Here is a 13,691-nt window from a genome sequence, read left to right as displayed (position 1 = left end):
ATGTCGATATAGGACTCGTTTTACTGTGGATATATACTTTTGTACCTGTTTCCTCCAGCATTTTCACAAGGTCCTTTGCTGTTGTTCTGGGATTGATTTGCACTTTTCCAACCAAAGTACATTAATCTCTAGGAGACAGAACGCGTCTCCTTCCTGAGCGGTATGACGGCTGGTATGACCACGGTCCCATGGTGTTTATACTTGCATACTGTTGTTTGTACAGATGAACGTGGTACCTTCAGGCATTTGGAAATTGCTCCGAGGATGAACCAGACTTGTGGAGGTCTACAATTTATTTTCTGAGGTCTTGGCTGATTTCTTTTGATTTTCCCATGATGTCAAGCAAAGAGGCAGTGAGTTCGAAGGTAGGCCTTGAAATACATCCACAGGTACACCTCCAATGGACTCAAATGATGTCAATTATCCTGTCAGAAGCATCTAAAGCCATGACATCGTTTTCTGGAATTTTCCAAGCTGTTTAAAGGCACAGTCAACTTTCTGTATGTAAACTTCTGACACACTGGAATTGTGATACAGTGAGTTATAAGTGTAATAATCTGTCTGTAAACAATTGTTGGAAAAATGACTTGTGTCATGTACAAAGTAGATATACTAACCGACTTGCCAAAACCATAGTTTGTTAACAATACATTTGTGGAGTGGTTGAAAATCTAGTTTAAATGACTCCAACCTAAGTGTATGTAAACTTCCAACTTGAACTGTAGGTGAACTGTTTCCTGCCAGTTAGATATGACTGTACCCAATTCAATGCTACCTCCATAATGCATTCATTTTGTCCGAATTATTTCACGATCCACTAAATCAAATGCTGCACTAAAATCTAAAAATAGTACACCCACAAACCTGCCATTATCCATAGCATTGAGCCACTGGTCAGTCATGTCAACCAATGCAGTGGAATGGGTTTTTTCAATAAGCATGCTGATTTCTGTAATCAGATCATTCTTTCCATGTACTCCCATATTTGTCTCCTCACAATACCCTCCAATATCTTGCTGAGTGAAGGGAGTAGACTAATTGGTCGACTATCGGCAGGCGTAATGGGTTGTTTGCTGTCTTTCGGAATAGGACACAGTTTCGCATGCTTCCATACATTTGCAAACATCCCCTTTTCCAGTGACCAATTAAAAATGTATTTCAGTGGAACTGCAATCTGGGGAGCAGCACAGCGAAGTAAAAAATGGTCCAGAAGATCATAACCTGTAGATTTACCATCGGGTAATGACTTCAATAGGTTTAACACCTCCTCTACTGACACCATTTCTAGACTAAAAGAGCAGGTCTTGGTTGCTCATAATATGATCATCAATCCATTGGACAATAGTTTGTTTGGAAGAATGTGTGTTCACATTATTGCTCAGTAAATAAATTTTCTTTGTAAAAAAAAAAAGAAAAAATCTGCAAAACGATTGGCAATATCAGCTGGTTTTGTGATTGTTCTCCCGTCAACCTCCACACTAGACGGGCATGATGAGATAGATGCACCAAGTAAGCCCTTAACTGTATTCCATACCTTTTTACAATCAATAAAAGCGTTGTTGTAAAATAACAGTTTTTTCTTACGATTCAATTTAACTGCATAATTACGTAAATGTTCTATAATTCTGTTCATCAATTTCTAGTTCAGATTTGGCTGCTAAGACTTTTGCTATATTTCTTTGAGAAAAAGCCTCACCCAGTTCAACATCAATCCATGGAGATGGACGAGCCCCAACAGTACCCTTTCTTACTGGTGCATGATGGTCCATTACCTCAGTGAGAAAATCAATAAAACATTCTGTAGCGTAGTTTAAACCATCCTCTAGATAAATCAGCTCCCAGGGTACAGCAGCCAAAACATTTTGAAATAGCTCATGATTAAATGTTTTAACATTTCTCTTGACCACAATCCTTGGGGGTTTCTTTGGAACCTTGGTGTTCATGGTTATGGTCACAATATTATGGTCTGTCCAGCCCACTGGCATTGATCTGGCTTTTAAGCATTGCAATGGTATATTACAGAAAATCAGATCAATGCATGTGTCTGAACGGTGACCCAACTTAATTGAAGATCTAGTAGTATCATTAACCATTTGTTTCAAACCACAGTTCTTGGCATATCTCATCAATTTTGTTCTATTCGAATTATTGTGCTCCTTCCAATTTATATTAAAATCACCCAAGATAAATACATCTCTGTTGCTATCTGTGGCCTGGTCAAACCCAGTGCATAAGTCATCCAGATAGGACACCTTAGAGCTAGGAGGTCTATACACACATCCTACCAATATGGGTGCCTGGTGAGGCAGATGTACCTGAGCCCATAGTGCCTCTATTTGACATACATTAAGGTCATCCCTCCTCTTAAAAGGTATATGATTCTGAATATACAGTGCTACACCCCCATCATTCCTATTCCTGTCCCTTCTCAGTAGACTTTAATTTGTCCATCATTTACAGATGAATCTTAATGCGTTTTGGTCAAGGCCAAGATATGAATATTATTTATGTTGAACAAGTTAAAAACCTCATGTATTTTGTTAGGAAGGCTACATACACTAACCTGAGCTATATGCAACCCTTTCCTTATCAAGTGGAGATCAATAGAGTATGTACTAGTTATAGTTGAAGTTGTCATGATACACTACAACACACAAACTCACATTTGAACGTTGAATTAAAATTGCCAGGGAGTTACTCTAGAGTCCCGATACAGTTGCCAGTTGATGTAAAGTTTATCCATCACCATGGAGACTCGTTGATTCAGGCAACGCTTTTCCTTCATGATGGGATAAAAAAATATATATATATCTGTTCATTGATCTCGGTGGGGAAGTGATCATTCATTCCTAAATCAGTGTTTCTGAGTTCTCTGCCCCTGCTGTTCGTCATTTCCTTTTGCTTAAATTGGTCAAAACATGCAATAATATCCCATGGCCTATTCCCAGAGGCCTTACCCATTCTATGGAATAGTTGAGTTGACTTTATGTCAACTCAACTATTCAGTTGATTTGACATAAAGTCTCGGACTGTGTCCTCACAGCCTCTGCTGTTGTCATTCTCCAGTATCCCTGAAAATATTAGATTGTCCCGCATTGATCGACACTGTACATCAAGCAAGGTTTCTTTACGTTGTTTGTTCTCCCTTTGCACCACCTCCACCTTGCCATGAATAGAGTCTATAGTACCTTTCAGCTCTGTGTTCTCTTTCCTTAGATAATCAATCTGACATTGGCTGAATTCTAGACTGGCACATAATGCATTGATGTCCTCTCGTAGTATATCCAAGATATCATGTTTGGCAAGCCGTTCATTGATGGATTTTAACAAGTCAACATCCAAAAACCTCTCTCCACACGCGCCCTCTTGCTTGGGGATGGTTTGGTGCCATCGTTGATACCGCTTGGCCAACTTGGATTTGGTTTGTTTTGTTGATTGGGTTTGTTGTCCTTAACAATGCTTGAATCCTCCGAAACCAGCGACATGTTTCTTTGAGTTCGTAAGTACCTCTCGTCAATGAATCGTTCAAGCTCTTCAATGGATTCTGAATCATCCAGCGTGTTAGCAGGCAGAGTAAAATAAACACACAAAAAACAACGTTATCTTAGCTAGCATCTAGTCAGTATCTCCAACTCGATCTCATAGCAGTTTGATTGTTGCAATGAGACTCGAAACCCTATATTTAACCCCCAAAACATTGGGAAACAATCTCTTAGAGGAGAACAAAACAAAATGGAGACCAATAGCAGAAATGATTTCTCACTGACTTTACTGTCGATAGACATAATCAATGCAGTGTGTGTATCTGATCATTTCTTTAGAGGAGACAGGACACTGCTTAGCCCTACTGAGGCGTGCAGCAGTGTTCTTCCACTCCAATCAAAACATTTTGTTCGAACAGGTGCACCACTCGATTGGTTATTGTTCTGCATTTGCCCTTTTCCTCGTATGCCAGGTTTTGGTTTCACAGCGAAGAGGAGCTGCTAACGCGAGGATGCATAAGAAAAGCTCCTTTGTCTCGCAAATGTTCTAGACAAAACACCTGCACTCTCAGCTTCACATCTGTCAGGAATAAAGCCACTGTATACCTTGCCTGTATGTGTGTGTGCTTCAGTATTAAAATGTATGACTTTGCACAGTCTGCATTTAAAAAGGGCAACCTGCCATAAGCTAATGGCTCAATGGCATAGAAACAACAGTTAATTCATACAGGCATTAATTATACTGTATATATAGTAATGGTACAAAATTGGCATGGATCAATGTTGCATGAATTTGATTCACTTGTCAATTTCAAGCAGAAAGTATTTGCACACCAGCCACTACAAATGTCCACTTCATTTTTCAGAACACTATGGTGCATTCGGAAAGTATTCAGACCCCTTGACTTTTTGTTACATCGCAGCCTCATTCTAAAATTGATTACGTTGTCCGCCATCCACCCCTCATCAACCTACAAACAATACCCCATAATGACAAAGCAAAAACAGGTTGTTAGAAATGTATGCAAATTTATAAAAAAACAAAAAACAATTATCACATTTACATAAGTATTCAAATCAAATCAAATCAAATTTTATTAGTCACATACACATGGTTAGCAGATGTTAATGCGAGTGTAGCGAAATGCTTGTGCTTCTAGTTCCGACAATGCAGTAATAACCAACAAGTAATTCCTAACCTAAATTCCACAACTACTATTATACACACACACACAGTGTAAAGGGATGAAGAATATGTACATAAAGATATATGAATGAGTGGTGGTAAACAGAACGGCCATAAGGAAGATGGCAGTAGATTGTATAGAGTACGGTATATACATAATCGAGAATGAGTACTGTAGGGTAATTGTAAAACATAAAGTGGCAATAGTTTGAAAGTGGGCTAGTGGTAGCATGTATTACATAAAGAGCCAAGATGCAGTAGATGATATAGGAGTACAGTATAATACATATGAGATGGGTAAAATGTAGGGTATGTAAACTATTATATCTAAGTGGCATTGTTTAAAGTGGCTAGTGGTAATTTTTACAAATTTCCATAATTCCATTTTTAAAAGTGGCTGGAGTTGATCAAATATGTTGGCTAGCGGCGCTGCTAAATGTTAGTGGTGGCTGTTTTAACAGTCTGATGGCCTTGAGATAGAACTGTTTTTTGAGTCTCTCGGATCGCCTGCTTTGATGCACATGATAACTGGATCGTTCTGGTATGTAGCGGGGTGAAACAGGAGTGGGCTTGGGTGGTTGTTGTCCTTCGAATGATGCTTTGATGGCCTTCCTGTGGACATGGGTGTGTAGGTGTTTCCTGGAGGGCAAGGTAGTTTCTCCCGGTGATGCGTTCTGCAGACCATCACTACCCTCTGGAGAGCTTACGGTTTGTGGGGAGAGCAGTTGCCAGTACACCAGGCGGTGATACAGCCACGACAGGATGCTCTCGATTGTGCATCTTGTAGAGGTATTGGTGTGAGTGCTTTTGGTGAACAAGCCGAATTTCCTTCAGCCCTCCTGAAGGTTGAAGAGGCCGCTAGGCTGCGCCTTCTTCACAACACTGCTGTGTGGGTGGACAATTAGTTTGTCCGTCGACTGTGTACAAACCGAGGAACATTAAAATTTCCACCTCTCACTACGACCCGATGCGATAGTGGATAGGGGGGGTCTCGTTGCTGTTTACCATGAAGTCCACAATCATCTCCATTTGTTATGTTGACGTTGAGTGTTGAAGGTTATTTTCCTGACACACCACTCCGAGGCCTTCACATCCTCCCTGATTAGCGCGTCTCGTCGTTAGTTGGTAATCAAGCCTACACTACTGCTAGTGCTCAGTCCGCAAACCATTGATGACTCTGAGGTTGGAGGTGCAGGCCACGCAGTCGTGGGTGAACAGGGGTACAGGAGAGGGCTGAGAAACACCCCTTGGGGCCGCAGTGTTGCGAGATCAGCGGGGTGGAAGAATGTTATTACCTACGTCACCACCTGGGGGGCCCGTCAGGAGTCCAGGATCCGTCGCACAGGCAGGGTCGGAGTTGATGACGAGTTTAGGGGTAGCTATGAGTGTTAAATGCTGAGCTGTAACTCGATGAACAGCAGTCACATGAGTATTCCTCTTGTCCAGATGGGTTTACGGCAGTGTGTGCAGTGTGGTTCGATTGCGTCTGTTGTGGCCTATTGCGGTCGCGTACAGCAAATTGAGTGGGTTCAGGTGTCCGGTCTAGATGGTGGAGGTGATATGTCTGACTTAGTCTCTCAAAGCACGTCATGATGACAGGAATGAGTGCTAACGAGGGACGCGTAGTCGTATTAGCTCAGTTACTTAGCTTTTTGGAACACGGAAACAATGGTGCGCCTCTGTGAGCACTTGTGAGGAACAGCAGACTGGGATAAGAGATTGATTGAATATGTCCGTAAACACACAGCCAGCTGGTCTGCGCATGCTCTGAGGACGCGGCTGGGAATTCCGTCTGGGCCTGAGCCTTGCGAGGGTTAACACGTTTAAATGTTTTACTCACCTCGGTGCAGTGAAGGAGAGCCGCAGGTTTTGGTAGGGGGCCGTGTCAGTGGCACTGTATTGTCCTCAAAGCGGAAAAAAAGTTGTTTAGCCTGTCTGGGAGCAAGACATCCTGGTCCGCGACGGGCTGGTTTTCTTTTTGTAATCCGTGATTGACTGTAGACTGCCACATACCTGCTTGTGTCTGAGCTGTTGAATTGCGACTCGATTTTGTCTCTGTACTGGGACTTAGCCTGTTTGATTGCCTTGCGGAGAGAATAGCTACACTGTTTGTATTCGGTCATGCTTCCGGTCACCTTGCCCTTTACACTTTACTCAGTACTTTGTTGAAGTACTTTTGGCATCGATTACAGCCTTGAGTCTTCTTGGGTATGACACTATAGGCTTGGCACACCTGTATTTGGGGAGTTTCTCATTTTTTTCTGCAGATCCTCTCAAGCTCTGTTGGGTTGGATGGGGAGCGTCGCTGCACAGCTATTTTCAGGTTTCTCCAGAGATGTTCGATTGGGTTCAAGTTCGGGCTCTGGCTGGGCCACTCAAGGGCATTCAGAGACTTGTCCCGAAGCCACTTCTATGTTGTCTCGGCTGTGTGCTTAGGGTCGTTGTCCTGTTGGAAGGTGAACCTTCACCCCAGTCTGAGGTCCTGAGGCGCTCTGGAGCAGGTTTCATCAAGGATCTCTCTGAACTTTGCTCTGTTCATCTATCCCTCGATCCTGACTAGTCTCCCAGTCCCTGTCGCTGAAAAACATCCCCACAGCATGATGCTGCCACCCCCGTGCTTCACCATTGGGATGGTGCCAGGTTTCCTCCAGATGTGACGCTTTGCATTCAGTCCAATCTTGGTTTCATCAGACCAGAGAATCTTGTTTCTCATGGTCTGAGAGTCCTTTAGGTGCCTTTTGGCAAACTCCAAGCAAGCTGTCATGTGCCTTTTACTGAGGAGTGGCTTCCGTCTGGCTACTCTACCATAAAGGCCTGATGGGTGGAGTGCTGCAGAGATGGTTGTCCTTCTGGAAGGTTCTCCTATCTCCACAGAGGAACTATAGAGTTCTGTCAGAGTGACCATCTGGTTTTTGGTAAACTCCCTTCATGCTCAGTTTGGCCCGGGTGGCCAGCTCTAGGAAAAGTCTTGATGGTTCCAAACTTCTTCCATTTAAGAATGATGGTGGCCACTGTGTTCTTGGGGACCTTCAATGCGCCAGACATTTTATGGTACCCTTCCCTAGATATGTGCCTTGACACAATCCAGTCTCAGAGCTCTACGGACAATTCCTTCAACCTCATGGCTTTGTTTTTGCTCTGACATGCACTGTTACTGTGGGACCTTATATAGACAGGTGTGTGTCTTTCCAAATCATGTCCAATCAATTGAATTTACCACAGGTGGACTCCAATCAAGTTGTAGAAACATCAAGAATGATCAATGTAAACAGGATGCACCGGAGCTCAATTTTGAGTCTTATAGCAAAGGGTCTGAATACTTATGTAAATAAGGTATCTGTTTTATATTTTTAATACATTTGAAAAAAAATGCAAAAAAACGTTTTGCTTTGTTATGTCTGTGTAGATTGATGAGGATTTTTTTTTATTTAATACATTTTAGAACAAGGCTGTAACGTAACAAAATGTGGAAAAAGTCAAGGGGTCTGAATACTTTCCGAATGCCCTGTATACACTATTATAGCTGTATCACTTCATGAGCAGGCATATAAATGAGTGATCTGGGATTGGTACATCAATTTTGGGACTTTTAAATCAAAATCAAATCAAATTTTATTGGTCACGTACACATGATTAGCAGCTGCTATTGCAAGTGTAGCGAAATGCTTGTGCTTCTCGTTCCCACAGTGCAGCAATTTCTAACATGTAATCGAACAATTCCACAACATCTACCTATTACACACAAATCTAAGTAAAGGAATGGAATAAGAATACATACATATAAATATATGGATTATCAAATTTAAATTAAATAAAGCCATTGATTATTGAAGAATCTAACCGCTTTGCTGTTTGAATCCCAGAACAACTTATTGCAAGTGTCATATTTCTGTTACATGTACTGTACTTGAAATACGTATTTGAATGACTTCTGAGTATTTTTGTCTTTGAATTACACTGGGCTGAACTACACTCCAATGTATTTTGTATTTTCAAAATACTGTAAGTTGTATACATTTTGTGGCCCTGCTTTTCCCCTGCATTGGTGTCGTGAGAATTTTGTTCTCAATGTTCATAAACTGAACTTCAATTAAAATACTCTGTCTGTTACTAAGATTTTGTAAGGTTCTTATTAAAATGAAACAGACAGAGGCCAGTTTACCATAGTGAGCATGTTTATTTACAAGAGCTCTGCTTTTCATTTCCTGTACATTGGTCTATATACCTCACATTTCGTCATAAATGTCCCTCCTCTCAGAAACAATGACAATATAGTTTACAAGTCTTATCCTTCTCATATATTGCCTGCCACCTGTTATACAATCTACTACAAGCCCAAGGTCTCTCCCCTCCCTGGGTGGGGAGACTTCCTTCCCTGTTATCAGTTCCACAGTGGTCACAAGTTGTTTGACACAGTTCCTTGCCTGCTAACAGTCCCTCTTTCTTATGGACAAACATTATTTATCATTATACAGAGACAGGGTAGAATTCTGTTAGTTATAGTTCTACGTTAAATGTATACATCATTTAGTCATTATTCATAAAATTCATAACAATTGGTATCAGAAGTCTCTTTTTTTTTGGTACTGAGAATGTTGTTGCTGTTCGGGCCAGCTACCTGCAAATGTATTTTTGTATTTTAATTAAATACATTACAAAATACAGCCCAGAGTAATTCAAATGATAGAACACTTGGAAGTCATTAAAATATGTATTTCAAATACAAGTATTGTGTAGTTCATTTTGATACATTGATCTTCATGGCATTTTGTATTTTTATTTTATAATTGTATTTTGTCATTTTTGCCCATCCCTGGATGAGATCAAAGTCCATTGCCTAACTCATATGGTCTGTTAAAGGAACAATCTGGGATTCAAACATCATCAAAGCGGCCACCGCCAGTGCCTAGGCCAGAACAAATAAACTCAAACCTGTGCGGGTGTGTGTGTGCCACCTGTGCGTGAGCGTATGTGTGGAAGACAACGCCCATAAGTCTCCTAGAGTAGTCCAGTAGTCTAGAGAGACAGAATGAGTGTGTGACTTGCTCCTGAGGGTTAAACAATGACAGAACTGATAAGACAGCTCATGAGAACTGGGTTGCGTATTCATGCAGTGTGCGCGTGTGTGTGTGTGTGTGTGTATGTGGGTGGGTGAGTGTGTTCACTTTTTATAACACTGCTCATAACATATGTCTACTTCCTGTTAAACAATCAACAGTAGAGCAATCAATGGTTATTTCTTAAATGTTCTGCCGTGCATGCAGTAGTTGTTTTAGAAATGGTGGTTTCTCCTTGGTATCCTATGTGTTCGATTCATTTCAGTAAAATACTCTACTACACGGTGTATGCTTATACAGTAGGAAATAGAGGCAGACTGAAGCACAGTTTCATAAATAACAGAGAGAATTAATCAATAGTAGTCCCTAGACTTAAGACTCAATGATACTTTACTCTACTACTAAATTAAAACACTACAGAATCTGTCAGCACACTCCACTTCCCATCAAGCAAAGCTGCCGTCTCTCTACAAAGACACAATACATGATGCTGGGCTCATTGAAAGGGTTGTTGTGATTGGAATAACTGCAATAACACTCCTGTTTTGCATCCCAAAAAGGCACTCTATTCCCTATACAGTGCCCATCTTTTAACCAGGACCCAATAGGGCTCTGGGCAAAAGTACACATGGAGGAGACTCCTCTTGGCTAGATAGATGAAGCATCCAAGAGGACTAGGGAGGATGGAGTTCAGATGATCAGAACGGATTTGGGGTTAGAACACGCGAGGAATGAGGTCTTTGAGCGTTAGTTCCGTTACATCAACAGGAAACCAACATGGAGGAGAGCAGGCCACAGCCTTGTGGGAGAATAGCAGGAGATTTGGAGAAGAATGGACAAGGAAAAGCCCCATGAATGTAGTTCCGTTATTTCCGGAGAACTGCGCTAAAGCACACACAAGGCTCCCTCGATCCCCACAAAATTAGGCACGGAGAACAGAAGACCCCCATGAACAGAAGACCCCCATAAACAGATCAAGGAAGACGGGAGGTTGGGGGGGGTCATTCCTCTACCTAGATGCTGAGAGGGAGGGATGATAAGTAGGAGAGAAGAGGGTAGAGGAGGATAGGGGAAGAGTGGTGGAAGAGGTTGGGCCCACATAGACGGTGTTATTTATACGTTAGACTGACTAGAATGGCCTATTCTGTACTGGAGCCGTTTCCATGGGAATGGCTGGCATATTGCACATAATAATACCTGTCGTAAATACAGTATATATATATATTTTTTTTTTACAAAAGCACCACAGTAGGGATGGACTTAGAATTAGACCCTCTATATTCCTTTGCTCAGACAGGAATTAAAAGATGCACTATGCAGAAATTGCTCCTCCATTTCCTGGTTTCTAAAATTATAATAGTTCGCCTAATTTCAGTTTATGTGACAAAACAAGCAATTATAGTGTAGAGAATCATTGTATCATCTAAACCGCTGTGAAATATATTTTCCATAAACAAAAACATTGTATTTTAAGCTGTTTGAAGATGGTGAACAAAAGCGAAAGTAAAGTACTCACCCTGGCATCGCCGTTGGTGGGTCTTGGGCCGTGACTGAAGGCTTGTGCGGGGTCCTTGTGGTACACCTTCAGGCAGGAGTGATCCGTGATATTCCTGTAGAGAGAAACATCCGAAGTTTGACGAGGTGCCCAGATTATATCACTATCGGACAGCGGTCTGTCTCCTCTAGCTGCGAGACTCCTATACCGAGACATTGGTGTGTACTCTGATAAGGCGATGTCATACACAGTCCGTGGTCTGGTGTACTGACCGTACACTGGCTGAGACATCACGGTGCTGTGTCAAAATGTCCAATTAGTCCAAAAATGTTTTAGTAGTGTTATGGTAAATAGTTTTCCTCTAATATATAAAGCTCCTAAGTAAAGCTCTCTCTGTCTAGATGTGTTCCGAGTCAGCGAGTACTCCTGCGCTCTACCGTACCAGTCTGCGAGGAACGAACATGTGACAACTTTTACAGCCCTGATAAAAAAAAGATGACGGATAGTCATAAAGTAAACATCCCACCACCGCAAGAACATTACAGATAGAGAACACTTGTTTTTCCATTTGAGCCTTCAGAATTGAGTATAATTGCCCAGTGTGCCAAAAGCTTGTACTATACAGAAATTCAAATATAGTAAAATACAATATAGTCACTAAACAGCTTCTGTTTGCACTGTCAAATCATTCCCTGGGCAATCCGTATACAGTGCATTCGGAAAGTATTCAGACCCCTTGGCTTTTTCCACATTGTTACTTTACAGCCTTATTCTAAAATGGATTCAATAGTTTTGCCTCCCCCCCTCATCAATCTACACACAATACCCCATGATGAAAAAGCGCACCCTTTACTCAGTACTTTGTTGAAGCACATTTGCCAGCGATTACAGCCTTGAGTCTTCTTGGGTATGATGCTACAAGCTTGGCACACCTGTATTTGGGGAGTTTCTCCCATTCTTCTCTGCAGATCCTCTCAAGCTCTGTCAGGTTGGATGGGGAGCGTTGCTGCACAGCTGTTTTCAGATCTCTCCAGAGATGTTCGAATGGGTTCAAGTTCGGGCTCTGGCTAGATCACTCAAGGACATGCAGAGACTTGTCCCGAAGCCACTCTTGCGTTGTCTCGGCTGTGTGCTTAGGGTTGTTGTCCTGTTGGAAGGTGAACCTCCCCCCCAGTCTGAGGTCCTGAGCACTCTGGAGCAGGTTTTCATCAAGCATATCTCTGTACTTTGCTCCGTTCATCTTTCCCTCGATCCTGACTAGTCTCCCAGTCCCTGCCTCTGAAAAACATCCCCACAGCATGATGCTGCCACCACCATGCTTCATCTTAGGGTTGGTGCCAGGCTTCCTACAGACGTGACGCATGACATTCAGGCCAAAGTTTTCAATCTTGGTTTCATCATACCAGAGAATCTTGTTTCTCAAGATCAGGCCTTTAGGTGCCTTTTGGCAAACTTCAAGCGGACTGTCATGTGCCTTTTACTGAGGAGTGGCTTCTGTCATAAAGAGTGGCCACTCTACCATAAAGGCCTGATTGGTGGAGTGCTGCATAGATGGAAGTCCTTCTGGAAGGTTCTCCCATCTCCACAGAGGAACTCTGGAGCTCTGTCAGCGTGACCTTCTGGTTCTTGGTCACCTCCCTGACCAAGGCCCTTCTCCCCCGAATGCTCAGTTTGGTTTGGCGAAGAGTCTTGGTGGCGAAGAGTCTTGGTCCAAACTTCTTCCATTTAAGAATGATGGAGGCCTCTGTTCTTTGGGACCTTCAATGCTGCAGACATTTCCCCAGATCTGTGCCTCGACCCAATCCTGTCTCGGAAAATTCCTTAGACCTCATGGCTTGGTTTCTGCTCTGACATGCACTGTCAACTGTGGGACCTTTCATAGAACATTGTGTGCCTTTCCAAATCATGTCCAATCAATTGATTTTACCATAGGTGGACTCCAATCAGGTTGTAGAAACAGCTCAAGGATGCTCAATGGAAACAGAATGCACCCAAGCTCAATTTCGAGTCTCATAACGAAGGGTCTGAATACCTTTATAAATAAGGTACTTCTGTTTTTCTTATACATTCACAAAAGTTTCTAAAAACCTGTTTTCGCTTCGTTATTATGGGGTATTGTGTGTAGATGAAAAATGTAATTGAATCCATTTTAGAATAAGGCTGTAACGTAACAAAATGTGGAAAAAGTCAAGGGGTCTGAATACTTTCCAAATGCCCTGTATATATGGTTGGACTTTATGAAGTGTTGTCTCCCATAAACACACCCATAATACCAGGAAGTGGGTGATTGGTGACGTGACTGTGTGTGGGGATGACTGTGAGGGCAAGAAACCCTGGTCAGTGTTGTCTTACAGAATCTCACTGGTGTTCGTTTTTCTCTCTGTGTTAAAAGAAAGGCTAACGCTAATGCTACATGTGCCTCTGCAAAGAGACACTTAACATACGTCCCAAATGGCACCCCATTCCCTACA

The 13,691-nt window shown here is 42.2% G+C and overlaps 1 protein-coding gene across 1 annotated transcript in view; it reads right to left on the bottom strand.

Moving 5' to 3' along the window:
• The window catches only part of LOC111973168 (sickle tail protein homolog), a 193,366-nt gene that overhangs the window by 33,775 nt on the left and 145,900 nt on the right, over positions 1-13,691 (bottom strand). Inside the window, 1 exon segment of the mRNA XM_070446718.1 lies at positions 11,242-11,335. Within this exon segment, the coding sequence (XP_070302819.1) occupies positions 11,242-11,335 (94 nt within the window).

This window comes from Salvelinus sp. IW2-2015, linkage group LG14 (assembly GCF_002910315.2).
Source record: "Salvelinus sp. IW2-2015 linkage group LG14, ASM291031v2, whole genome shotgun sequence".
Classification (NCBI taxonomy): domain Eukaryota; kingdom Metazoa; phylum Chordata; class Actinopteri; order Salmoniformes; family Salmonidae; genus Salvelinus; species Salvelinus sp. IW2-2015.
The sequence above is the reverse complement of the archived record's forward strand: the minus strand, read 5'-3'. Positions and strand labels throughout refer to the sequence as shown.